This window comes from Xiphophorus hellerii, chromosome 18 (assembly GCF_003331165.1).
Source record: "Xiphophorus hellerii strain 12219 chromosome 18, Xiphophorus_hellerii-4.1, whole genome shotgun sequence".
Taxonomy (NCBI): domain Eukaryota; kingdom Metazoa; phylum Chordata; class Actinopteri; order Cyprinodontiformes; family Poeciliidae; genus Xiphophorus; species Xiphophorus hellerii.
Window position 1 is genome coordinate 11,938,705 of NC_045689.1, and position 26,969 is coordinate 11,965,673.

General features: G+C 40.9%; 2 protein-coding genes across 2 annotated transcripts in view; both read right to left on the reverse strand.

Moving 5' to 3' along the window:
* Window positions 1-99: 99 nt before the first annotated feature.
* On the reverse strand, window positions 100-13,927 carry crk (v-crk avian sarcoma virus CT10 oncogene homolog). Its single transcript, XM_032590399.1, has 3 exons — window positions 13,355-13,927; window positions 10,757-11,325; window positions 100-4,702 (listed from the first exon to the last, which is right to left on the reverse strand). The coding sequence occupies exons 1-3, from the start codon at window positions 13,566-13,568 to the stop codon at window positions 4,565-4,567; spliced, it is 921 nt and encodes a 306-aa protein (XP_032446290.1). The 5' UTR covers window positions 13,569-13,927; the 3' UTR covers window positions 100-4,564.
* Window positions 13,928-22,389: 8,462 nt separating this feature from the next.
* lrrc75a (leucine rich repeat containing 75A) overlaps window positions 22,390-26,969 on the reverse strand; it is a 47,430-nt gene continuing 42,850 nt past the window's right edge. The window contains exon 5 of the mRNA XM_032590613.1: window positions 22,390-26,431. Within this exon, the coding sequence (XP_032446504.1) occupies window positions 25,811-26,431 (621 nt within the window). The 3' untranslated portion in view covers window positions 22,390-25,810. The remainder of the gene's footprint in view (window positions 26,432-26,969) is intronic.

The following is a 26,969-nucleotide window of genomic DNA, read 5'->3' on the forward strand; positions in this document are numbered from 1 at the left end:
CTGTTAGTTTTTTGATGATAATCTAATTTTCTGGGATGTTTCAAAACCTTCTATAGTTTTTCACTAAATCAAAAACAGGAAACAAAAAATCAGTAAGTCTGTCATTTTTCATAGGTTTGACTTTATTTACTAGTATATTAACACATTACATGCTACTGAAAATAAAAAGGTAATTTCAATTGTCTTGAAAGAATATAGTGTTATAATAAAATGGCACATTTCGATATTACACAGTTTCCACTGGCACTCTGCCACCTCCTTCCTTCTTCTGAAAGGAAATGAATGACTTCATGCAGGGCTACTAAAAAAATACTTCTTGGTGGTTTCATTGGCAACACAATTTAGATGATGAGTTATGTGGCAGAGCACCTGCTGTATGCAGAGTGAGAGAAACAAGGCGGATTTGATCAGAACCACACAGATAAATGGACTGTATTGTAAAAGCTGGCAGTAAATAAAGGTTTATCCTCAGAGTCACTACAATATTACAAGAGCAGAAAAAAACAGAAAAGGAAAATAAATGAAGGCAAGACAGAAAATAAGGTCAGAGAGATGTCTGGGGCCACCTAAAGACCGACAGCACCATAATGCAAACGGTGCATTTAGAGAGGCGTGAACATTTATTAGCATCCTTGATAAAGATGTGTAAAAAGCCTTAAAATAAACTCAGCGTTTTTGAAGCAGCACTAGATCGCTCTGAAGTAATTAGAACAAATAACAGCCTTTAACGTGAGTGTATTCATTTAGTTAGGGTGGAGGTTCTCCTCTTAAAAAAATCACCCCAGCAATCCCTTCAAAAGAAACGTAACTTAAGAATTTTTAAACTTTTTCAGTGGCATACAATAAGTGGCATCTTGTGTTTCCATAGAAACTGCTAGATCTTTGTGGATGATCCAAATAAACAATTAAATTCCCATTTTAAATGAGACATTTTTTAGCTTAAAATGTTAAACTGTTTATTTTTGGATTAACCGATTAATTGAATTGCAAAAGGTGGTAATAGGTGAGTTTTTCTTTTCAGGTGAAGCTAAGACTCTAAAAATTGAGGAATTATAGGTAAAACATTTTTTCAGACAATTTATTTATTTTTTATTTTAAAACTGAAATTGTATATATTTTTGTTCAGTTGTGGCTTAATTACTGCTCTGTGTTCTTTCAGCAAAATGGCATTTTTTGAGTCTGTGTGCTCCAGTTAACAATTACTTGCTTACTAAATTAGCCGACGATTATTTCAGTAATCGATTCATCGCTTCAGCCCTAGTTTGGGATTTTTTTTAAAGGGTGTGGAAAACACACAAAAGAAAGTACAGTAGAAGATCTGTGATGCTATAGGCCTGATTTTCATCCACAATAATCCTTGTTAGACTGTTTAGTGAATTTCCAGATCATTAAATAAAAACCAGTTGGTTTCTGATGGAAGACTGACAACAAAACCGTTCCACACAGGATAATGATTAAAAACATGAGGCAATAACAAAAACCAACCTTCTTCCATGCTCATCTTATATCACTAACTAAAAACACCCATTCAGACTTGATACCATTGAATCTCTCTCCCCACTAAGTAAATACACTGAAATTAAAGGTTTCGGAGTAGAAAGCACTCTAAGGCATTGTACACATCTTTACCAGAGGAACCAAGAAGCCTCTCCACCCCTTCACTGTCATCAGGACATGCAAAACATGATCCCATCTGTCCAAATGTTGCTGCAGCACCATCTGCAGGTGGCTGCAGCACCACAGAGAGGAGGAGAGGATGAGTTCCCACAGGTCACGCTTAAAGGTTTTCAGCTTTTGTTCACAAGTCTGCGTCATGATAAATAGTAGCGCTGATGATTGTCACAACAAAACACCTTCCTAAAGGGGCGAAAAACATCATGAACTACAAACCTCATAAAGAAACGGTGAAAAAGAAGAGGTAAAACAATAAAAAGATACAGTCTGCTTGGGCCTGTGCTTTGCAACTAAACAGGACTTTTAAATGAGGAAGAGCAAAAATGTAACTAATGAAATAAAAAAAAAGAACTAACTTGCTCAAGAAGTTCACAGAAGGCTTTAAAACAAGAAGGACAGGTACCAAATAACACCACTTTCTCCTTCCTTTGACACACACGACGAGACGTGGACACACCGCTGTCAGCTTTAGTAGGGTAAATTCAGTGGGCTGAATGCAGGACACTAACATGAAAAGACGGTTCTAACTAGAGTGGCTGGCAGCCTCCTACATTCAGTCTGTTTTACTTCAATTGTGTCCATCAGAGGCAGAGTGAGAACATGCGAGGGTCGGTCAGTTCCTCTACCACAGAGATGTAGTGCCCTCCCGATGTTAAAATCAAAGCAGCTTTGAAGACAACTAGTAAGATATAAACAATACTCAGCATGAAATGAGAACCACAGTTACATCATTCCATAACAATATGTTCTATGTATCCTACAAAGGACTACTTGGTGGTGCGTGGTTGGAGGTGATCAGTGGAGCGAGGTTCAGGTGAGAGAATGTAGTGTTGCCTTTATCCCACCTCGTCAACAGTCTCGCGGTTTCTCCATTGCTGCGACTACATCCAGTTGCTCTTGCTGTAGCTGCTGGTTTGGACTCGAGTGTTCGATACTCCATTTAACCGAGAGGTCTACGCCTTCATGTCTTTTTGGAAACGGTTTGCTGCTGAATACGAGCCCTGCTGCTTCAGTCCTTCAAAGTCAGGGGTTCACGCAGGATATTGCTGCATTCATGGTCAGTAAAGGAAGGAGTCCTTCAACAACGAACCAGAGCACGCCTCAGATCGGGGATGAAAACTCTGAGTAGCTCCGATTGGCTTTTGTGGTTTCCGTTAGTTTTCATCAGAATCAATGCAAATTTAAAGTAGAGAAGTATCGAGAAATCAGCCGGCAAACAGAACTAACCGATGATGGTTTGCATACTGAAATATCTCCAATCTTCGGAGTGGAAGCTGTTATAGACGCAATGTCATTTTTCATACCAGCCCTGGTTAGTCCGCTTTAATCAAACTCTAATTTGTTTGCCTAGAAGTCCGGTTAGTTTGTGGAGGTGTGAATGCACAGTCAGACTCTGATGCGGGCCAAAAAAGCGAACTCTGTTCTGGCTAAAAACCTAGGTCTCGGTTTGGTTGAAGTGAAGTCTGATGAGGTTTGAATGCATAATGTGAATGGAAGCGGACCGGAGACTGCTCGAATGCAAGAAGTGCACAGGGCATTCTGGATAAATACAACCAAAACAAACGTGTGATTCTAGTGCTAGAAGAAGAAATAGCTCATGGTCTTTAGCCAAAGGCAAAAGAGAAATACTACCACTGCAGACTTTTCAACCAATCCATCAATCAATCAATCAATCAATTTTAATTATAAAGCACTCTTCATGCTGGTTTGGACTCTTCATACTAAAAGCAGCTCAAAGTGCTGTACAGATGAATAAAAAATAAACTGGTATGGAAAATGTATAAACTGATTTCTACATTTTTAATACACAATGAGACAGTTGTTCTTGTCAAGCTAGCTGAGCCAAAGGCAGCTCAAGACATCAACTATAATCAGTTTCTCTTGTAAAACCGTTTTCCAGTGAATGACATGATGTCATCTCTTCTCCTAATATAATTTCTAATGGCTGAAAATGGCAGCCAGAACAGAAATACATCCTGTTTTTATCCCTAAGGTTCCTAAAGAGAAACTAGAATCAGCTAAAGTTGGTACCAGCAGGTGAAGTTATTTAAAATCAAGATTGGTGAGCCTCTACTTCAAAGAACTTCATGAGGAAATCCGAGTTCACACAAACAAAGCTGGAAAGATAATGTCAGAACTGTGAGCATATTTAGTTTAAAAGGGCTTTTAAAAAAATAGGTTTAAATCGAGACGGGAATGGGGAACAGACACCTAAAATCTGTTTCCTGAAGCTGCAACTTCACATGGATGATGAAGATGCAACAAGAGAACTAAAACCATTTCTCCTTATTCCAATACATGAAGATTTGGATGTCAAAAATCAAGTTGAATCACTAAAATCTTTGAAGACTCATGGAAACCAGTTATTAGAGCAAACGTTCTGTTTTCCCATCTGGCATGAATGCAGCCTGAGTGACCCTTAGTGGAAGATAAAAAAAAAAAAAGAAAAAAAATGACAGCAGCCATTACTGGTTTCCACACAGGAAGAGGAAGTGGTTGAACGCTACGTCAAGGAGTCTCCTTAGGAGCGAGCGTCGATAAGCCGTCCACGGCAGGAACGAGTTACAGGGAGTGGTCGCCGAGTCCGTGGAGCAGCAGAGGCAGGTTCATCTTCCGTGTTGCAGTCTGGGAGAGCAGGAAGGACGACGAGGAAGAGGAGGTGATTATTAATACGAGTAGAAACGGATCACGAGAGGGTGGAGGGGGTCCGACGAGGGCCTGCTTTGTTCTTGGTGATTCTCAGAAACTGTACTTGGTGCGGCTAAAATCTCAGGGAGGAAGGGGAAGGTGAGGGGAGTGAGCAGGACGGGTGGAGGGGGAGTAGGTGAGAAAAAGAGAGGTGAGGAAGGGTCTAGTACTAGTGTCCAGGTGGTGGAGCGGCGGTCCGCCCTCAGCTCAGTTCGTCCTCGGCGCTGTGCTGGTCCAGCAGCTTCACGTGCGTGAAAGGAAAGTGGCCATGCTTGCCTTTACATTCGCCCTCCCACTGGCCATTCACGTTTATTTTGGTCACCTTCACCATGTCGCCCACCTGGGAGGGAGAAAGAGAGAACATGAGGAGCAGAAACACGTCAAACAGAGCAAAGATCAGAGTTTATTCAGTAAAATTCAAGCACTTTCAAGGTAAGGTTTCACACTTTTCCAACACCACACAATACATATGAACTACAACAGACAGTTTCAAGTCACTATTATACATATATCATTAATATTAATAATGTCTTGTAATAGTATGCTACGCCCTATACCGGGGATAAGATAAACTAAAATATAACAAAGTCTTATGTTTTAAAATGTCTTTCACAAACACCCGGTACATCGCGACAAAACAAATTTAACAAAAAAATCTCCCAATTTCTATAATGTTTTATAACATATCAAATATACTGTAAGTTAACATTTACTTCAATTGCACAGATCAATAACTCATTAAGCCATTGGGAATAATGAATATTCATTATATTGAAACAATCCAAACAAATTGTGTTTTGGTAAATGGCCTTCCTGCTCATATTAAATGCTTAAACACTAGGGGTGCACCGATTTATCGGTGTCGATTTCCTTCATTTTGGGAGATCGGTGATCGGCCGATTTTTACATATGAAGCCAAATTTATCCACCAATATTATCTAGCTTGGCACAGGTTCAAGAATCAACCACTGTCCTCTTTTTCTCTCCGGTGAAAAAGATTTGACTGAAAAGACCGGTCCACCAAGTTATGTCTGCACGTTTACAACTATACTGATCCCCCCCACTATTGCCAACTCAACAACTCTCTTGCTATATTGAGCAACATTTCAGACAAAACAAATTGGCACCAGCCAAAATCGGAATCGGCAGGATAAGCTTTTTAAAAGATCGGTAATTGGCGATCGGCCAGAAAACTGCAATCGGTGCACACCTACTAGAAACATGGAAAAAAAAGGTTTTCTGGCAGTTAGCATATATAAATAATTTTTGGTAATTCTAAATGACCTGGAACAAGAAAAGTTTAGTCTGATTTAACTTCAGACAGTGAGGGAAAAAAATGATTGTGTCTTTTATCAGGTGTATGGAAATATCTGGGTCAACTGTAAATAACGCTTTCCACATTTAGGCTTTTAATCAAACGTCATTGCACAAAACTGTGCAGCTTGAATGTCAAGCACTTTTATGGACTTTACACAGAAATCAAGCACTTTTCAAACTTGGAAAACACCTACATGACACTGAAGTTTTTCAAGCACCTGTCTTGTACAAAACCTGCATGTTGACGTTTGACCTGCACAGGGAGAGGAGCGTCTGGTGCTGCTGCAATTAACCTGAGCAAACAGGTGCTAGCAGACAAGTACAAAGTTCAAGTCGGCATAGACAAGAGCAGAAGAGGAACAATCCGATAACTCAGAGTGACGATGCAGATACCTGATGATTCCTGACAGGAAAGGGCAGATTTCTGATGAGATCGCGTGTTAGGATTCCTCACAAAACTAATTCTAACCCTTTTAACTTTTGATTTATTTGACATGTTACAACCAAAATTTTATTATGTTTTATTAGGATTTGCAATAATAGTGAAGCAGGATTTAAAAAAGATATATGCTTGTCTGCACATCAAGTGTTTAATTCAAGATCCAAGGATTAAATGATTTTTATTGTTTTTATAAATAAATTTTAATTTTTATAAACAAATTGTAAAATAAATTGTTCTGTGATGGGACTCAATTAAAATTAGTTAATTGCAGGGTTTGTAATTAATTGATGGAAATTAATTTTAATCAAAAATCACATTTCCACAAAATAAATATTTTCAATTCAGAAATCCTTTTGCTGCTAAATTATTGAATATATAGAAGCATGAGCTCAGCACCAAATATATTTATTTTTTTCCAGTGTCGCGTTCTTTAATAAATTGAAGTTGATTGGTCTTTGAGAGAGCAAACTTGAATTATTATTCCATTATCAATACATTAATCAAAGATGGTCTCAAACAACATTATCGCAATAACTACACGAACAATTCCAGCAATATTTGTTATCGTAACAGGCCTACTGATCATTTAAAATTGTTTTTATTTTATAAACAGACATTAGATCAGGAGCAGTCATAAGTTTATTCCACTGGATTCAGAAAACCTACAACAAAACCAGAAACTGGCCTCGACCAAACGCTTGTTAACACTTTACTAAAAACAGAAGAAACATCAGCATTCATAGAGAAAGTTAGTCATCTTTACAAATGTTTTAAAGTAGCTCAAGAAAACATTAAATCTGCTGCTTATTTAGATGCATGAATAAATTAGGCACTGCAGCATTTAAATAAATTACAGAGACGTAAAACTAAATGTAACACTGTGGATGAACTCTGCCAGTGTGTTTATGATTTCTTAGTAACTATCCAGCCTGTTTACCTGACGTGGTTTAATAACAATGTAGTCATTATTCTTTAGCTGCTAAGCTCCACTTCCAGGCAATCCTACTCTTGTTAGAGCGACCGTCCACTTCTGGTCACGTTGTGTTTTACTCCTACTGTCAATCTCCGATAACTACAGCAGTCCTGAGTTTCTTTCTTTGTTCAGGAGTGCTGAATTATATGCATATATATTCCACTACCAGTACCTCCACTCTGACTTTGTGTCAACTAGCGGTCGTAATTTACTGCAACGTGGTCTCTCTGTCTGACTGGTCGGGACATCAGGGGAGAACAAGAACAAACAGTTCAAGCTGCAGATTTTAAAGTTTAACAATGATTTTGGTTTTCAATAAAACAGTCAGAGGCAAAAATACGGCTACCAGACTCCAATGTTCAACCTGTCAGCAAAGTTTCAAACCAGGCTGGAGATAACTTTTTGTTCACTGATGGCAGGAAGTTTGACTTCCTTTGCAACCTTTGCTATCATCAAACCATGATCAACTTTACAGATTCAAAAACTGAAGGCATAAACAGCACTGGTAGACTGCATAGCAATATGCTGCCATGTTAGAAGAAAACTGAATTTTGAATCACAAAAATGTAATTCCTGTACATTCATAGCAGAGATCCACTTGACACTAAACTGATCAATGATGAGCTGTAATAAAAAACTCAAGGAAAAAAAACTACAGATGCACTGACCCATTTTTTCTGACTGATTTTAGGTTTTCTTTGAGATGCAACAGTAATACAAGAGAAAAAAAGCCCCAGATGTTTTAATAAAGTAGTTTTGTATTAAACAGAAAATTAAGAAAGATTTTCCCAAATTATACAAAGCATATGTTCCTAACCCTCATCTGATATTTAAGACAAAGGTGTATTATAGTACATGTCATTTGATGGGAATTCTTAGTTTTACAGCATTTAGTTCAAGATTTCTAAATGCTTTATGTGGCTATCGTCCATATCAGTCATTCTTTAGCCTGTTTTAAAAGAATAAACAGAAATAAAATCATTCAAGCAGATATTTCTACAGTTACAAGATCTTAAATATGGAACCTGTAGTAACTGCAGAGTGGAAGAAATCAGGTGGATGGACAGATAGGTTGAATTGGATAAAAGAACATATGGATGATGTGCAAAAGGAAAGATGGATTCATAAAAAGAAGGAAGAAGTTCTCCGACGTCGCCTTGCCTGGCTTTCTAATCACACACCCAGATAGAGATTTAAAGCAAACGATGTGGATTAGCAGAGCTTAACATCACCTGATAGTGCCATCCAGGATGCGTTACTGTGTAATGTCTTTTCTGTTGCCCAGAAATTGAGCTGGTAGCATGTCATGATCGCCATGAGACTGTTATACAGTCTTCAGTCAGAGGCCTCTTCAGGTTCATTGGAAGGCTGACTGCTACTGGAGCATCACCATCCACAACAACACTTTGAAGATGTTTGGATCATGATGATGAGTTAGAACATTTAACTTCTCTTTGAGAGAGATAAAGCATTTGTAGATTGGATGAATCTGAAAAACAACATTTTCAGACTGCCAAGGAATTGTGGACCTGCAGTTTGAGTTTAAGTGTTTCTCAGGTGACGCAAATGGCTGAAAGCATTGGCTGGTTCTGCTTATAACTCCATGAAATATGTTACATAATCAAAAGCTGCTTTCAATTGCTCCATATAGATCTTTAAATTTTGGTTTTTGGAAACAAGGAAACGTGAGCTACTTATTAACCACTCAGTGCCAGCATGCTGAGTCACTCAGGCCAGACTCCTGTAGGATACAGGTTTCTTTCCACAGAACAACTTCAAACAAATTTGTCCTGTTTTCAACCTGGTAGATGACTAGCAAAAAGAAAAATGAGCCACAAGCACATTGCTTGTGCTTTGTCAAGACACAAAGGGCCAAACACTGGCTCTGGATGTGCAGCCGCACTGTCCAGCAGCGGGCCGTGGGGCGGGGGACAACGGGCGCATTTCGCTTGGCCTGCCTGCTCATCCCACTCCTGGCTCAGCTGGATTCCAGGCTTCACAGAAACCAGAGGAAATGGTCCTGTTCCCAAACACAAACTATTTCCTTCCCCCGATGACCTGCTCCGTGGGAGCCCCGCTCTCACTTCCGCTTCAGTTGAACAGCCCAGGCACAAAGTGCAGCTTGCCCAGCATTAGGAGCATATTTTGATAGCGTTTGTTAGATTCAAAAAGCCACTGATGCCAGATTTTGACGGAGCAGATTTTGAGTGAAACGGTAACATTTTTGTTTCGCTCGCCTACACAAATACAGAGTTTATTCTACGTATGCATGGGCAGATAAAAACAATGGTGGATAGCACTGTGATGTGTTGCACTACTCAACCTGTTCGGTTTAACACAACTTCTGAAATGTATTCTGTGTGTTGAAGGACTTCGTGGTTCATGGGAAACAGACTACTGTTTTCTAATGAGGTAGAAACTAAAGATCAAAAGCGAATGTGCGTTTGGACGACATGCTAAGATCATGGCGCCATATTAGTGGCCTGGCATGACAACTACAGCAGCCTCAAGATGTGTTCGAGGTTCGGCAGTTTCCTGACAGCAGTCTTGTATAAATGTAGCCTAAGGCTGCAATCACAACAGTCCTGTTTAGTCTGCTTTAATTGAGCTGTGGTTCATTTGTCTAGAAAATCTAGTTGGTTTGGGGAGGTGACTGTTCAATCAAACTCTGATGGAAACCAAGAAGCAAACCCTGGTCCACAAAAAAACCTCGTTGGCATTCAAGTCCAACGAGGCTTGAATGCCAAAGCACCACTCCGAAAGCAGGAAGAGGACTACAGCGCACGTGAGTCTAGTGCTAACGGAAGAACTGGTTGTGAGTCATTTGCCAAAGATGAACGAGAAATCTTACAACTGCTAAAATCGGACTCCACTCCATTTTGTTTACATTTAGCAAAGAAGGAAGTTGTGCTTGTGTCTTATTCAGAGGTTTTCATTTAGTTTCCTTCTGTAGTTCTTGGTTCAACACCACCACAGGTGAAGGGGGGAACAAGTTGCTCAAAGGGTTTGGTTATTTGACATAGTTCAGTGTAAAAACTTAACATATAATATTGTGAGAAAACCTGATTGAGGCCACAAAAGACTTGAAACTGGTTCCCAATTCTAATTCCAGGTGACTAATAACCCTAAACAGAAATAGAGCTATTCATGGAAAGTTTGAATCAAAGCATTTTATTGTGTTAGAATGGTCCAGTCAAAGTCCAGATTGAAATTCAAATGAGAATTTGTGCATTGACTTGAAAAATTGCTGTTTACAGACACTTTCCACCTAATCTCACTGAGCCCGAACTGATCTGCAAATATGAATGGACAAAAGCATCAGTCTAACATAAATCAAGCTCTAACTTGTGTTTGATGCAGTTCAAAATGTTAAATCACTTCAGTTTATGCACTGATTTAGATTGATCACATAAAATCCCAATAATGCACACTGAAATTTATAGTTGATAAATTGTGGAAATGTTGAGTTAGAAACTGTTTTCAAGGCACTGCACTGAAATACGTGGAAAAATCATAAGAACTTTGATTAAATTCTGGAAATGCGATATCAACCTTGCTAAATGTTAAAGACTTGGCATCACATTCCAACAATAATGATCTTCCTGAAGGTAGAAAGAGAGCAATGAGATCAGTGAAAGACACCTCTATGACTCTATATTTACCTCCAAAGCCAGGGCGGTCTTGTCGTAGGCGTTGGGCACCCTCTTCTGTATGGCCCTGGCATAGACTGGTCCGTTCTGGAGATTCGGGAGGGGAGTGGGCTGGGCGTACTGGCTGGGGTCTCCTGTCAACGGAGCGCCGGACTGAGCCGCAGAGCTGTCTGAGTTCCCTGCAGGCAGCACCGCAGGCACGCCGGCCCCTGCCATCGCGCTCGGAGACGCTGGTCTGAACTGCTCCACGTACGGGACTGGGATCATCCCCGTTTTTCCTTCAGAGTTCTGGGCGTTCCACCACTGCTCCTCAGGCTTCTCCAGTACTCTGAGGATGTCCCCCATCCGAAACGGGAGATCCTCCTCGTCGTTGCCGGGGAAGTCGAAAAGCCCCCGGACGTACTCATCTTCCAGGCGCGCCGGGGGTTTGGCCACGCCTCGGGCGGAGCGGGGATTTTTGGACTTGTTCATGGGACCTATCAAAGTGGTGGTGTCCAAGTAGTGGATTTTGTAGAACTCGAGCAGAGCGGGAAGAGACTCAAACTCCTGGTCACCAATACGAAACTTGTGGGGAGGCGAACCTGGTCCGACACAGGAGAAAGAGGGAAGTTAGAACAAACTTTCATTTACACTAATTTTGTTCTTTTGGCTGAAACAATAGAGACCTGCTCTGATGCACAGTCAGTGTCTGAGGTCTAAGACTGTCGCAATTAATCAATCGCAAGATAATTTTAAAGGATTATTTCCATTCTAATGATTAATATCTTTTCCAGAAGCATCGTTATCCATTTTACTTAAAATATCTTTCAGTTCCATTATTAAGCGTTGCTTACAAAATTAAAGTTTGTCTCTGACAGGATGAATTTGCATTTTTATACCACTATCAATACCTCAAACGTCAAGGTTATTGTTTATCGCAAAAACTTCTGGGACAATTTATCGTCCAGCAAAAAAAAAAAAGGCCAAGTGAGGTCCTGAACAGAATTTTCTTGCTTGCCTTGTTATAAATATATAACTATAATTTGAATGCAACTACAAATTCAAAGTTGAAATTTTTGAAATGACCAGGACTCCTGTAGCGTTTTGGTTTGATTGAACCATAGGCTGGCCCTGCTGGTTTGTTTTGATATGTAACATGTAGACCACATGTCTTGAAAAGGTGGATCCAAACTTGTGTCCAGAACTTTGGTTCTATCCACAAACACTTTGAATCCACTTGTTTTGGTATACATTGATCCTCAGTACTTCCAAACTTGTTTTTTGTTGTTGTTGTATTACATATATATTATATGTATATTTATTTCATACATTTTAAATATCCACAATAAACAAACAAAACTGAAAAAAATGAATTATGAATTATTAATAAAACTGTCCTTCAGAAAAAGGTCTAGTTGAGATCAAAACACCAGACTGAAGAATTATGTCATCCAGTTTTTGGTAGAAAGAGAAAACCTTTAATCTATCATGCAATTAGTTGATTTATTGTTTATTGTGACAGGCCAAATAATTACAACCCATACCAGATGCACAGCTTACCTACCGTAACCCAAACAAATTTGATTTAGAACAATAAAATCAATGTATGCGTATAAATGTTATCGTGTCTGATCACAAACCATGAAGTTTGAGATCTGTAACTATGTGTAAATTAAAATGCATTCTTGAGCACCCCAAATGCTGAAGAATGGGCCGGCCCTGTTGATGATGAGTTCACAAGTGTAACATGCGAGACTGGACTATTTCTGTAACTAGTCATGATGTTGGTGATTTCCAGAGTGACCAGGAAGCATCTTGGTTTCCTTATTTTATGTTTTTCCCTCAAATGTTGAGCATGTTGAGGGACAGGTAGGCCTGTTGCAATAAGAGATAAATGAGTTAATTGCATAATAAATTAAAGTGAACTCAATAATTTTCATTTTGATGATTTATTGTTTTTTTTTTGTCTCTCTTTTTCTCCCAGAAACTGGATGACAAAAGTCTTCATTGGTCTCAACTAGTTTTAAAAGACAATTTTGTTCAAATAGATCTTTTTTGTTTCTCTGGTTTTGTTTATTTATTTTGGATATTTAAAATGTCTTCCAGTTCCAGTGGCAAATGTTCATAACAATTTAAAGCTTATTAATCTTTGAGAATGTGTTCTTTCACCATTTTGCCATTACTATTACAGTACTTGAAAATGGTCTCAAAACAACACTATTATCGTTTATCGCAATAACTTCTGGGACAATTTATCGTTCAGCAAAATTTGTTATCGTGACAGGCCTGGGACAGGAGTCTTAAGCGTCAAACTAAGATAATTTGAAGTTCTTGTGAACATTACCTGCACTTTCTGGAGGTATATTTATTTCTGCGCTGCAAATTTTGCTCAATCTGTTAATGAAGCTATATGATTTTTAAGTCATCCATCTCTAGACACAATGATATGCTACAACAGACCAGATTATGATGGACTAAAGCACGTCTCATTGTGCATGGCCATCTATATTCCCTATGCTGGAAAGAGTGCCACTATTGCGCCTCTTCTATGGTGCAAGTCATGCAAGAATGGTCCCATCGGTGGCACCACCGTGCACCGAGCCCCTCCACGCCCCCTCTCTGTGCTCTTACCTGGCTCGGGCTTTCGGCTGTTCGTGTTAATTATATAATGCGAGACTCTGGAGTTCTCCGACACCGACAGCACGTAGTCGCCGGGGCTGGTGATGGAGTCCCGGACCAGAAACACGCCGTGCCGCTGCCCCTGCAGCATACACACCGTCTCCGCTCTGGTCAAGCGGCCCCAGTACCAGCTCTCGCGGTCCGACGCGTCAAATCTTCCGGCCATGATCACCAACACAAAGCCGAGGCTTTACCCGTGGCCTTCCCTGCTCTCCCTCCTGTTATCCACAAGCGGAGCCTTCAACTCATACAAAAAACTTTAGCGCCGAGAGCACGTTCAGTAAACAGGCGACATCCACAGCTGGCCGTGTGGGCTCCAATCCGCAGATACAGGAGGAAAACCGCGCTGTAAAAACACCTCCGGTGTGGTCTGTGGTCAGCCTGCTGGTCTACCAATCATACAGCTTCTTTCAGAGGCACGAATGCTGCTACAAACCAGCCGCTGATGACAACTAACTTCAAAAACTGAAATGGCGGATATGGGAAAACAAAAAAGGCCCCACTCACCGGAAGGGACGTAGACTTTGGACGCAGAGCACGCACGACGTCAAGCTCCAAACGTCATGATAAACAGACAAACGCAAAGTTATGTAAACACTGAAATATGCCTGCAACTATGTTGTTTCTCATACTCTCTGACTGTAAAAATTATTTTTATATACCAGGAAATTTATTTTCCTTTTAAAATGTCAGATTTTGTTGTGGTTGACTTCGTCACGACTTCATGGTCCCGTGTTTTACCAATATATATATATATATATATATATATATATATATATATATATATATATATATATATATATATATATATATATATATATATATATTAGCACCATACCTGAAAAATATTGGCCCAGTAGTCACCGAAATAGGAACATTTAAGGTTTCTCCTCTAACAAGTAATTAAACAAAAGCGTGCACATTTTCAACAAGGGAAAAGAAATATGAATGCATTTATCTGAATGAATGCAATTTATCTTAATGTCCACTAGATGTCACTAAGCACACATTAGTTTTGGTATGTACTGCAACTTGTGTGATATACACTTTCATGATTTGTGAACGTGTTGAAAATCCATCCATCCATCCATCCATTTTCTAACACCCTTGTCCCTAGTGGGGTCGGGAGGGGTGCTCTTGTCTATCACCAGCTAACGTTCCGGGCGAGAGGCGGGGACCCTGGACAGGTCGCCAGTCTGTCGCAGGGCAACACAGAGACAGACAGGACAAACATCTATGCCCACACACACTCACAGCCAGGGAGAATTTAGAGAGACCAATTTACCTAACAGTCATGTTTTTGGACTGTGGGAGGAAGCCGGAGTACCCGGAGAGAACCCATGCATGCACAGGGAGAACATGCAAACTCGTGTTGAAAATATTGGAAAAATATTTATTTAGAAATAAGTCAGCTGTAGTGTATTCCTTTTGTCTTATACTGATCTGAAAAGGGATTACAGACTCATGGAGAGATGTCACAAATCATTTTCTACTTTCATAAACCCCCTGGTTTATGAGGGGGTTTTTTTCTCTTCCCAATTTCTGAAACGTAAAAATAATTTGTAGCTCTTATACAAGATGTTGAAAATAATGCTTCGTTATATTTCGAGGTTTTTAAAGATCAGTTCACCTTCAACTCAAGAAAAGTAATTTTCGGCAATGAATGTCAGATAATTTACTTTCATTATTCAAAGAAGCTTAAAAATGCAAGAAGAAATTAAAAAGATCCAAATTCAATAGCTTGCAAAAGTTTTCATACCTCGTAATGTTTTCTCATATATTATCAAAGTGCAACCACAAACGTTAGTGTATCTCATCGGTATGTGACAGACCAACACAAAGTAGTGCGTTATTATTTTAGTGCATTAAGGTTTTAAACTAATATATATGATTAAAGTGTGTGTTTGTGTTTCACTCTGTGAATAGAAAATGCAGTTAGTTTAAGGGTGTAAACATTTATGCAACCAGGTTATTGTAGCTTTTTAATGTCCCACCCTCAATTGACTTTTTGGGTTTTCTTGTTGAATTGAATAAGCTGTCAAATTACATGTCAAAACAAAGCCCTCCTTTTTTAAAGCTGAAAAAAATAAACTTTTTTGAAAGCAACTGCATAAATACCTTTGCAAAGTATGTCATTTACTATTTTAACTTTATCTATAGCACTGTCTATTTATCTCCAATTCCACTGAAGAAGCAAATCAGAGAAGTGGCTGTTGCAAATGAAAGGAGTCACAAAGACAAAATAGCTGAGTTATTCTTCCTCTTATCATAGACTTTATTGGTCAGACCCAAGGCAAAACAGCAAATCACAGTCATACAAATCATCTTGGATTTTAGTAAGTCTATAAAGTTCTTCAAAACAATCATATTGACAAAAGTGACAAAAAATTAAGTTAGTATAAAGAATATTACAGAAGCATACTGTAGATTGAGGAGCATATAGAGAATAAAGAATCACTGATCAAGAAACGATCCAAGGCCATTCATGCCTACAGGTTCACTCCAATGTTTATTTTTCTACATCAGCTCTGTAGAGTCCTTGAAGAGGATGTACAGTATCTTTCCTTGCTTTCTGTAAGTCCAAGGTGAACGCCACGATCGTCTTACTGTAACAGAGAGGGACTCGCCATTCTGCCTCTGGAATCCTACACAGAGCGCAAGAAGGAAAAAGAAAAGTACTTCGCTATAATTTAAAACTTTGCCCTGAACTAACTGACATATGAGCTTCTCTCACCAAAAAGCTGAAGTACTGTCAAGATAATTCTTTCTATTGAATTTCCTGAATCAGAATATTCCAATTAATTGCCTCCATCTGTTGATTTATGGAGCTAATTCAAGCAGCGGTCTGGTTGTTTCGATTTGCCGTGACCTTGACATTAAAAGCAGACGTGTGCGTGGCGGCAGCTCATTATGATTAAGTACACATACCTCCGGTTGGGGCTCGTTGCGAGCAGTTGGAAGGCAGTCAGAGTAATCACCGCAATGAACCTGCAAGACCCTGACCCCAAAGCACTGAAATAAACAAAGCCTGTTGCTCTGACAGAACAACACAGGATAGTTCAAGTACAAGATAGCAAGCAATATTCAAAGTCATTTGTTGTTGTAAAGGGTTCATTCTTTATAAAACTGGTTTTGGAGACTTGCTTATTGTTAGAGTGGATTAAAGGGATTAATTTTTCTTTGATATTAGTTGGATGTGCAAAGCTGTTAATATCCTGCTGGTATCAATGAACATTAACACCTGTCCATAAAAATGTCATCCTGTCACTGATGAGATGAAGATTCAGTTAAAATAGACCACCGGACGGTTCTGGATGAATTTGTAAGGCTTTACCAGAGGGAAAACATATATTTAACTTTGGTAGAGAGTATTTGGTAAATCTAAGCTCAGTCCTACATTAAAGTTATTTTATGACGTTTAATTTATGGCTGTCTTCTCCATCTGTGATAAGGGCAAGTTTTCCGACCCTTCCAGGGAAAGGTCCAGACTCAGGTGTGTTATCTCCTAGGTTTCTACAAAAACTTTTTCTGTAGAATCAGGCCATTTTAAGTCCTGGTTGTTTTTCAGATGTGTTTTCCTGCCCTAAGATAACCCAACCTTGAGAGCCCTCATAGCAAAGCTGCTGTCACTCTGTCTCTTGTCTTGCCATATATGCAGGCACATCTGTGGGTCTAAATGTGAGGAAAGTTTGCTAATTTTTTTGATGTTCCACATACCTTTGTGGAACATCAAAAGTATGTCTGTGAAGAATATGGATCAGCTGAATGTTTTGTAAAGTGCAGTGATGACTAAATTTTTACCCAGGAAGTACAAAGGGGAAAGAACTCGAGCTCCATGAAAATAAGATTCTTCTTTTCTTATTAAAACCACCAATATTTTTATTGTAACGAATTGTCCCTGCTTAACAAAAAACCATCCATCCATCCATCCATCCATCCATCTTCTTCCGCTTATCCGAGGTCGGGTCGCGGGGGTAGCAGCTTCAGAAGGGAGGCCCAGACTTCCCTCTCCCCAGCCACTTCTTCTAGCTCCTCCGGGGGAATCCCGAGGCGTTCCCAGGCCAGCCGAGAGACATAGTCCCTCCAGCGTGTCCTGGGTCTTCCCCGGGGCCTCCTCCCGGTGGGACGTGCCCGGAACACCTCACCAGGGAGGCGTCCAGGAGGCATCCTGACCAGATGCCCGAGCCACCTCAACTGGCTCCTCTCGATGTGAAGGAGCAGCGGCTCTACTCTGAGTCCCTCCCGGATGACTGAGCTTCTCACCCTATCTCTAAGGGAGAGCCCAGCCACCCTACGGAGAAAACCCATTTCGGCCGCTTGTATCCGCGATCTCGTTCTTTCGGTCATGACCCAAAGCTCATGACCATAGATGAGGGTGGGAACGTAGATCGACCGGTAAATCGAGAGCTTCGCTTTTTGGCTCAGCTCTCTCTTCACCACGACGGACCGGTACAGCGCCCGCTTGACAGCAGACGCTGCGCCAATCCGCCTGTCGATCTCCCGCTCCCTTCTTCCCCCATTCGTGAACAAGATCCCGAGATACTTAAACTCCTCCACTTGGGGCAGGACACCCCCCCTGACCCGGAGAAGGCACTCTACCCTTTTCCGGCTCAAGACCATGGCCTCGGATTTGGAGGCACTGATCCTCATCCCGGCCGCTTCACACTCGGCTGCGAACCGCTCCAGCGAGAGCTGCAGATCACGATCTGATGAAGCCAAAAGGACCACATCGTCTGCAAAAAGCAGAGATGAGATCCTAAGGCCACCAAATCGGATCCCCTCAACACCTTGGCTGCGCCTAGAAATTCTGTCCATGAAAGTGATGAACAGAATCGGTGACAAAGGGCAGCCCTGGCGGAGTCCAACTCTCACCGGAAACGAGCCCGACTTACTGCCGGCAATGCGGACCAGACTCTGACACCGGTCATACAGGGACCTGACAGCCCGTATCAAAGGGCCCGGTACCCCATACTCCCGGAGAACCCCCCACAGGGCTCCCCGAGGGACACGGTCGAACGCCTTCTCCAGGTCCACAAAACACATGTAGACTGGTTGGGCGAACTCCCATGCACCCTCCAGGACCCTGCCGAGGGTGTAGAGCTGGTCCAGAGTTCCACGACCAGGACGAAAACCACACTGCTCTTCCTGAATCCGAGGTTCGACTATCCGACGGACCCTCCTCTCCAGGACCCCTGAATAGACCTTGCCAGGGAGGCTTAAGAGTGTGACCCCTCTATAATTGGAGCACACCCTCCGGTCCCCCTTTTTGAACAGGGGGACCACCACCCCAGTCTGCCAATCCAGGGGAACTGCCCCCGATGTCCATGCGACATTGCAGAGTCGCGTCAACCAACACAACCCTACAACATCCAGAGCCTTAAGGAACTCCGGGCGGATCTCATCCACCCCCGGGGCCCTGCCACCGAGGAGCTTTTTAACCACCTCGGCGACCTCGCCCCCAGAGATTGGAGAGCCCAACCCAGAGTCCCCAGGCTCCGCTTCCTCAGTGGAAGGCATGTTGGTGGGATTGAGGAGGTCTTCGAAGTACTCTGCCCACCGGCCCACAACGTCCCGAGTAGAGGTCAGCAGCACACCATCCCCACTATAAACAGTGTTGGTGCTGCACCGCTTCCCCCCCCTGAGACGCCGGATGGTGGACCAGAATCGCCTCGAAGCCGTAGTTCACCAGTTCACCCTAGGCCTATGCGGCCTAGGGTGAACTGCGACACCCTAGGCCGCAGTTCGATGATCGACTTTGTCATCGTTTCATCGGATCTGCGGCCGTATGTCTTGGACACTCGGGTGAAGAGAGGTGCGGAGCTGTCCACTGACCACTACCTGGTGGTGAGTTGGCTCCGGTGGTGGGGGCGAAAGCCGGTCAGACCTGGCAGGCCCAAACGTGTTGTGAGGGTCTGCTGGGAACGTCTGGCGGAATCCCCTGTGAGACGGAGCTTTAACTCCCATCTCCGGCAAAACTTCGAACACGTCCCGGGGGAGGTGGGGGACATGGAGTCTGAGTGGACCGTGTTCCGTGCCTCCATTGTCGAGGCGGCCGATCGGAGCTGTGGCCGCAAGGTTGTCGGTGCCTGTCGCGGCGGCAACCCTCGAACCCGCTGGTGGACACCTTCGGTGAGGGATGCCGTCAGGCTGAAGAAGGAGTCCTATCGGGCCTTTTTGGCCTGTGGGACTCCGGAAGCAGCTGATGGGTACCGGCGGGCGAAGCGGCATGCGGCTCGGGCGGTTGCTGAGGCAAAAACCCGGGCGTGGGAGGAGTTTGGAGAGGCCATGGAGAAAGACTTCCGTACGGCTTCGAGGCTTAACAAAAAACTTAATATAAAATTTAAAAAATAAAGTTGAAAGGGAATAACAAAATTATAATAGATCCAACATATGATAGGATATCACATGTTTACCTTATTAAAAGAAAGACCTTAAATTACATAAATGTTTTGGGCATAAAAAGTTTCTGTATTTTCACACTCTCATCAAAAATGGTTGTTTTTCTCAGTTAAGTTTAATGAATAGGTGCACCTATGTCGGCTTTTGAGTAGAATGATGTTAACTAACATCATTGTTTATGTTAGTTAACATAAACATGTTAGTTTATGTTAACTAACATCATTCTAGTTTGTTGCTGCAAGGCAACTAACTTGTATAGTTGCCTTGCAGCAAAAAGGTACTGGTTTGAATCCCAATCTACAGTTTGCATATTCTCCCTGTTCATGCATTGGTTTTCTCCAGATGCTCCATTTTCTCCCACAGTCCAAAAACTTTAATATTAGGTTAATTAGTCTTAGGTAACAATCTGAAGATGGAAGTAAAACTCAACCTTAAAAAATCTAAACATATTAGACATTGTTTCTCACTTGGTGCAGACTTTATTTAAACAGACTCTAAAAGCCTTGAATAATAAGCCACAGCATTCCCACCACTGTAGGATTCTAGAGAAATACAAGTTTATGAGTTGGAAATATGTTAGATTATTTTGTAATTTGTGTCTTGTTTATACAATTGTAAATGATCTGGTCCTTCCTCTGCTGTCTGATTTTATGCATACTTGCCCTTTAGAAATGATTCAATCAGTGAGAATATCATCTGGGAGAAAATGTGCATCCTATTTCACCGTACTGCTACTGGGAAATTGGCTTTTTCTGTAAAGGCAACTAATGAGTGGAAAATATTGCCCGATGATGTGAGGATCATTAGATCTCTGAGGTTTTTCGAATCTAACTTGGAAAAATAAGATAAAAGCTGCTTAAAAATGTAATCATTAACTATAACTGTGTGTGTGTGCCAGTGATCAAGTCTATACGTGTGTTTGTCTGTCAAAACTAATCTGCACTGTTGTATGTTTCTGTTTTGTTTTACTGTTTTACCTTATCCTGTAATCTGGTACAGAGCATCAGATAGTGACCACAATGTTTGAATTATTCTGAATACTGATCATAATGGCATTGCAAGAGAAACTATGCAATAGTCTGATACTGGTAAAACAATCACATAATATTTTCTCTATCCACCTTTCTCTAAAATCCACCTGGTAAAATTTGGGTTTAATAGATTCTGGTTTAAATTACATCAGGTAAAAGGATTTAAAGCCTGATAATCATTTACGGCACTTCTGGTAGAATCTGATTCTGGGAATATCCTGCTGAGAGCAATAAAGAAACACCCCACTGTCTCAAAATTAAATGGGTTATTGTCAATATTTATCCCCATGCTGCACACATTAAGTGTTACACAGTATTCCAGTATTCCTCCCTGTGTCTGTGCTTTGTAAAAACCCCTCTCTGTTTTACATAACTGAGACTTAATTAACGAAACACTCCAGAAACATGCCATTGATTGGTCAGCATGAGGTTCAGTGTTCACTGAGCCTCTTATTAAATACAGAGTAAAATAAGAAGCCTTGAAAGAGTCGGAAAACCTTTTATTGGCACTGTACGGCCTTTTTTCTCTCTCTACTAAAGTGTTTTAAATCAGAGAAATGTCCTGAAGTGATGTCATTTGGCCCATCGTTTGATCACTTAAGACTGAAGTCATAAACATAAAAAACATCTGGAGCTGTGGTGGTTCAAAGAGACCATGGTGTGCTAATGTCTGACTGACGCTACAGTTTGATTTGCCATTATCATGATGCGGCTGAATCTATTAGAAACTAACTCCAGTTGTGTTGTGTCAGTGATCGATGTCGTTGGGAAGTTTTACAAGAGAGAAAGTAAGAGCCCCATCTTGCAGAGTGAACCTGTTGACTCTAGATGAGAATAAAAACTAATCTTTTCCCTTTTTACAGCTTATTTAGTTCCACTCGAAGATCAAGTGACTGTACTGCAATATCGGGTCAAAATGAGCAACAGAGGCACATTGAAGATCTCCGCTCAGCAGTGTGAAGCAGCAACACAAGCAAGAAATAAGTGCAGAACAAAGTCCAACAGGTGGTGCATCGTCAGCCTAGATCTGCAGAAACTGGCCTCCTCACAGGGTCTGTTAATGTCTAAACTGATAGCACTCATTGGATTGGGGATTTTGATTGGGCTGGACTTAAATATGAAGCAGGCACCTAGGAGTATATGGGTGCTCTCTTGTTCACTGTAAAGTGCTCATCAGGTAAGGTTTTGTGCCCAGGGACGCGTTCCTGAAGCTTTTAGACGTATCCTGAATGAATTGAATGACATGGTGATGAGGGGATTCAGCCATTTGTGTGTTGAGACATGGGTGCATCTGAAAGTTGCATGACAGTATCGCTGACGGACTGGACTTGCCAGCCCTGGTCTACAGAAACCGTGTGAGCCACTCTGCTGGAAGTTAGCAGGATGACTCACCGAAATTATTTTACTGTTGTAGACAGAAAGAAACACAGAATAGAATAGTTTTGTATGCAGTTACTCACTACCGACGCAACAATACTGCTTTGAACAAATGAAAAACGTGAAAAATGATAAATGCAAAAGCAACAAAGACAGGAAAATGATCCCATCTCATCTGTCCTGCTTCAAAAATGATTTACTTCAAACAGCAGTATTAGTTTGTTAGTCAAAAATAAATATTTAACTTAACAAGAAAATATTCTGCAGACTGTCTTAATCCCAGTTGTTGTCTTTGTTAGTCTTAATTTTTCACTAACATATAAGGAGAAATGTACTGAAATTCTTTAACTCATAGGGATAACCACAAAGCATTTGTTCTTAGGGTACCCACATGGCATTTCTTTACATTTCTTAGTGTTGAACATGACCTAAAAGCTGTCTTATCAGGAGCCAAAAATATACACAGCTCTCAAATAAATCTTTGCAGACTCAGGTTTATGATTTTAGTTTTACATCCAAGGATAAACTTGGTGCTCCTTAAGTTTTTTCTGTGTTTAGCGAGATAGTTAGCCAAAAAAAACTTTACTTTTGAAAACCTGAGTGTCATTATTTTCAGTTTGTAGATAAAAAGTACTTCTGAAGAAACAGATTTTTTAAATGTAATTTCAGTGAGAGGATTCTCTACTAAAAATAATTAGATCTTTTTCAAGAACTTACTTTTCTATTTCTTGCATTTCTGCACAGAAACAACAACACAGACAGTTAAAAATTATTTTTTTACTGCTTGCTGTTACCGTTTCATCAGTATTATAATTAAGGCTTGGTCTCGTCGTTTAGCATCTAGCTTGGACGGTTCCACAGGCTAAAGTTAATGGCTAATCTGAGAAGGGCCAAGATCAAAACTGATTTCGAACATCTTAAAACAAATTTAATATCTTAAACCCCTTTAGAGGTTCATGAAAATGTTATTTAATAAACCTTTAAACAGTTAAGATATTTACTTTGGATGGTTATTTACAGAGGAGCCAATGGTTATTCACACAGAAAATGGAGGTTGGAGGCTGAATGTCAACAGTGATTCTCCTGAGAGAAACATGCAATGAGAAAGGAATATGGAAAGGATTCCAGGTCAGTATAACTGCCTGATGTAAGAGGAAAGTGGTGCAAACAGCAAAAGTTTCTGCATGCTGAGTCGTAAGTATGAGTTTCGTTTTTCATCTAAATAAACAAAAAGTGAGGCCATGAAAATATCTACCTTCAAAGGTTCATAAAACAGTGTTTGTGTAAATCACTATGATGTTTTTAAAACTTTAGCAGTTTTAAGCCGGCCCTTCTTGGACTAGCCGTTAGCTTCATTCACTAGCAGAAAGTTATATGCTAACAGAACCTTTAAGCTTACAAGACATAAGAGGTACTGGCTACAAATGAAATATTTCTCTCTAGGTTCTCGTTTTCTCTGATGTTTCAGTTAATACCAGATTCAAAGCTAATGTTTAAAGCTGCACAAAAACTTTCTGTTCAGGCTTCACAGTTCACTTTGTAGCACAGACTTCCTGACTCCCAAGTGTTCATTGATCTTCCCTTTATAGTCTGTTTGAAAACGAATAAATGCGATACATTTGTTTCTCTATGTTTGTTGTCCCTTTAGTGTTTTGTATCTTTGCAGCTTGGATCGCTGCATAACCCACTCTTTGATAAGATTTTCAGCATGTTTTGTACCGACTATTTGTCAATTAATACTCACTAAAGAATGTTTCCTATTGGCTTTAACAACTGATGGAAGTTATTCTCCATTCTTGTCATCTAATATAAGGAGACACAATCTACTGGAGGATGTTGGACAGATATTAGCTTTGCCTTTTAGAAGACAGGTCATGATTGCCAAATGTTTCTAAACATGCATTTGCTCTAACATTAACTAGTTTCATTGCAGCTGCTAGGGGAATCCTTTGAAAATGGAAAAGTGAAAGTAGACTTGATAAAAACTGACTGAGTTTGCATCTTTTGAATTGTTGACTGCCAAATGTCATGATTGACAGGTCTCATACATGCCAGACTGTATTTTTGTTTTTAATAAACAAGGTTTAGTCTTTATGGGATGCAAATGTATTCATATTTTGTTATGAAAGGTGTGTACATGCTGTTTTGTTTAGTCTGTGATGTTAGTTATATCTTATGTTGTTTCTTTCAAAAGCTCTTTAAAAATCAACAAACATTTCAATAATAAAATAGGAAGATTGCTTGGAGTTATTGTAGAAGGCTTGGGGGTCATAATTTGTCCTATTTGATAAGAGTCAAAAGCCTTAAATAGAGTGAAATACAGTTTTCAGATAATAATATAGAACTGGATTAAATTATATTCACCATTTGAGCATTTCTGGAACCACTGATTCCAATTATTGCGCAATGGAAAACAAACTCCTACATCATGGTTTAGTACATGGATACGAAGTAGGAAGGGACGAAATGGTGATGCGTATGTACCAAATGTTTGTGTGAATTTTAAAAGAGGCAAACTAACTTTTTAAGTCAAACTGGAAAGATGACTTCCTTACATGATTACCTGGTTGTTCAGCTCCACCTGTGAACAAGGCAACATCTGACTTTATACATATTTACTGCATTTGGATGAAGCTACGTTTTAATTCTCATATATTTCTCTACATGTCTAGGTCTGTCTCTTTGCAACAATACAACTTGTTCCCTTATAAAATATCTAATAGACTAGTTTAGCTCACAAATATTGCTGCTCCAGACTCCAATAATACTAAATATGAGCTCTTGGTTGTCAGAACCTCAGAGCTAAGCTACACGGTATCTCCTCAAACATCTTATATATATTTTGATATTTATAGTACAACCAAAAATACAGTTGATCTGTTAAAGTTCTGCATGATGTTACGCGAGGAGGGAAAGCACAGCTGGGTGAAAGCTACATACTGCTACCTGAGTGCAACCATAGGGGTGGTGGGGGCTATATATAAACACAGCGCTGTAAGCATGTGACGCATGCTCGCGTACTGAACCATGGAGTAAAAGCATGACCTAGATTATGAGGAAAAATACTTCTAAATGTTTCATGTTTAGAGACATGGCCGGTCCTAGCACATCTATCCTCTGTACACATTTAGTCTAAAATAGCAAGTTTTCTTTTTTAACTTCTTCATGGCGACTGCTTTGCTCTCCGCCTGTGAAACACTGCGCACCTGTTTGGTTCGACTTGCAGCAGCAGATTTACACCGATGGCTTAACTTTTGATTTCTGCTCGTCTTCTGATCCTGCCAGTGCTGGTTGTGGGAGGGAAAAGTTCTCCAACTTGGTTTCATCTCATTTTGAACCAGCAAACAGAGGTGCTACAGGCACATGTAGGTATTAGCACGATTAAAACAAGGAAGGACCTGATTAAAGATCAACATTCTGCATTGAGCCTCATCAGTCTATTCTGTGCATCCTCAGGCGTATCAGATCGGTTGGTCATAAATCATCAGCGGGGGCTTGTTCATGAGGACCGCATGCAACGCTGCAGCCTGTACTCCCATTGCCTCTGTCCACACAGGACGGGACACAAGAAGGAAAACACAAGCAAATCTGGGAGCAACACTCAGGTTAAATGTTCTGATTGGTCCGTCATGTCCTCCTCCTCCACTCTCATTGGCTCAACTACAGCAAAGGAGTGTTGAGACTGGCTGGAGAAGGACAGGCGGGATGAACGGCTCTGTGTGTCGTCCTCGTCCTCCGCCATCACCGCCCTCCTCCCGGGTCTTATGTCTCTCCTCTGGTCCTCCTTCTCTTTTTCCTTCTCCTTCTCTTCCTCCTCTCGCCAAGCTCTCCTGCTCCTCACTGTCGCTCTCCGCTGCTCCCCCAGCGTCCACATGCTGTCCTCCTCGTCGTCTTTGCCCTGAATCTCCCTGTCGAAGTCCAACAGCTCTTCCATCATCTCCTCAATCTCCGTCTCTCCGTCCATCTCCTCCTCCACCTCCGATCGGAGCTCGCCCATGCTCTCAGTCAGGTTGGTATCATCCGTCTCCTCCTCCTCTCCGAGACCCCTTGGCCTTTCGGGAGGGTCGCTGGCCTGACTCTCGCCAAACTCCAGGATGGTGGGCAGGTTGCCCTGCTTGGGGCAGCGCTTCCTCAGGCTGACCAGGAAGGGCTGAGGCAAGGAGAAGATGTCCACGTTGTTCCCCAAATCAATCCATGTCACACTTGGAAAACTGCTTGGATCCTGAAATGGAAAATAATCACATTAAAAAGAGATGTTTATCTCCATTATTTTTTATTTTTGAGAATCCACATTAGCTGCATTAGGTTTAAATATTCTAGTCTTTTAAAAGACCTGAAAAAATAAATTTTACTAACCTATCACGACTGGTGATAGTGAAAATAGGGAAGAGCCAAAATAAAAACGGCAACATGGAATGGTGAAGATTTACTTAAACTTAAAGACTTGACATGGACATAAGCGTTCATCAAACTACAGACATAAAATGCATAAGAATCCCAAGACAAAGGAATGAGTAGAAATTTCAATACTATGTGAGACAGGTGAGGCAGATAACTGATCAGGTAACACAGGTCAAACACATGAGCTAAATTAACAAGAAGAAAGCTGACCTGAGGGAAGCAGACTAGAGAGAGACTACAGGAAATAAAACCTTTAATGTAAAGGATGATAGAACCTTCTCAGCACAAATGAAACTAAAGAAAATCAAAACATGGAAACTGGAACATAGCAGGACTGAAGCATAGGGACAATAATAATC

Coding starts and splice junctions, on each gene's coding strand:
- crk (XM_032590399.1), bottom strand. CDS start 13,568: ATGGCCGGAAGATTTGACGCGTCGGACCGCGAGAGCTGGTACTGGGGC. Junction 11,326..13,354: donor CAGCCGAAAGCCCGAGCCAG/GTAAGAGCACAG, acceptor GTGTCGGACCAG/GTTCGCCTCCCCACAAGTTT. Junction 4,703..10,756: donor AGACCGCCCTGGCTTTGGAG/GTAAATATAGAG, acceptor TCTCCCTCCCAG/GTGGGCGACATGGTGAAGGT.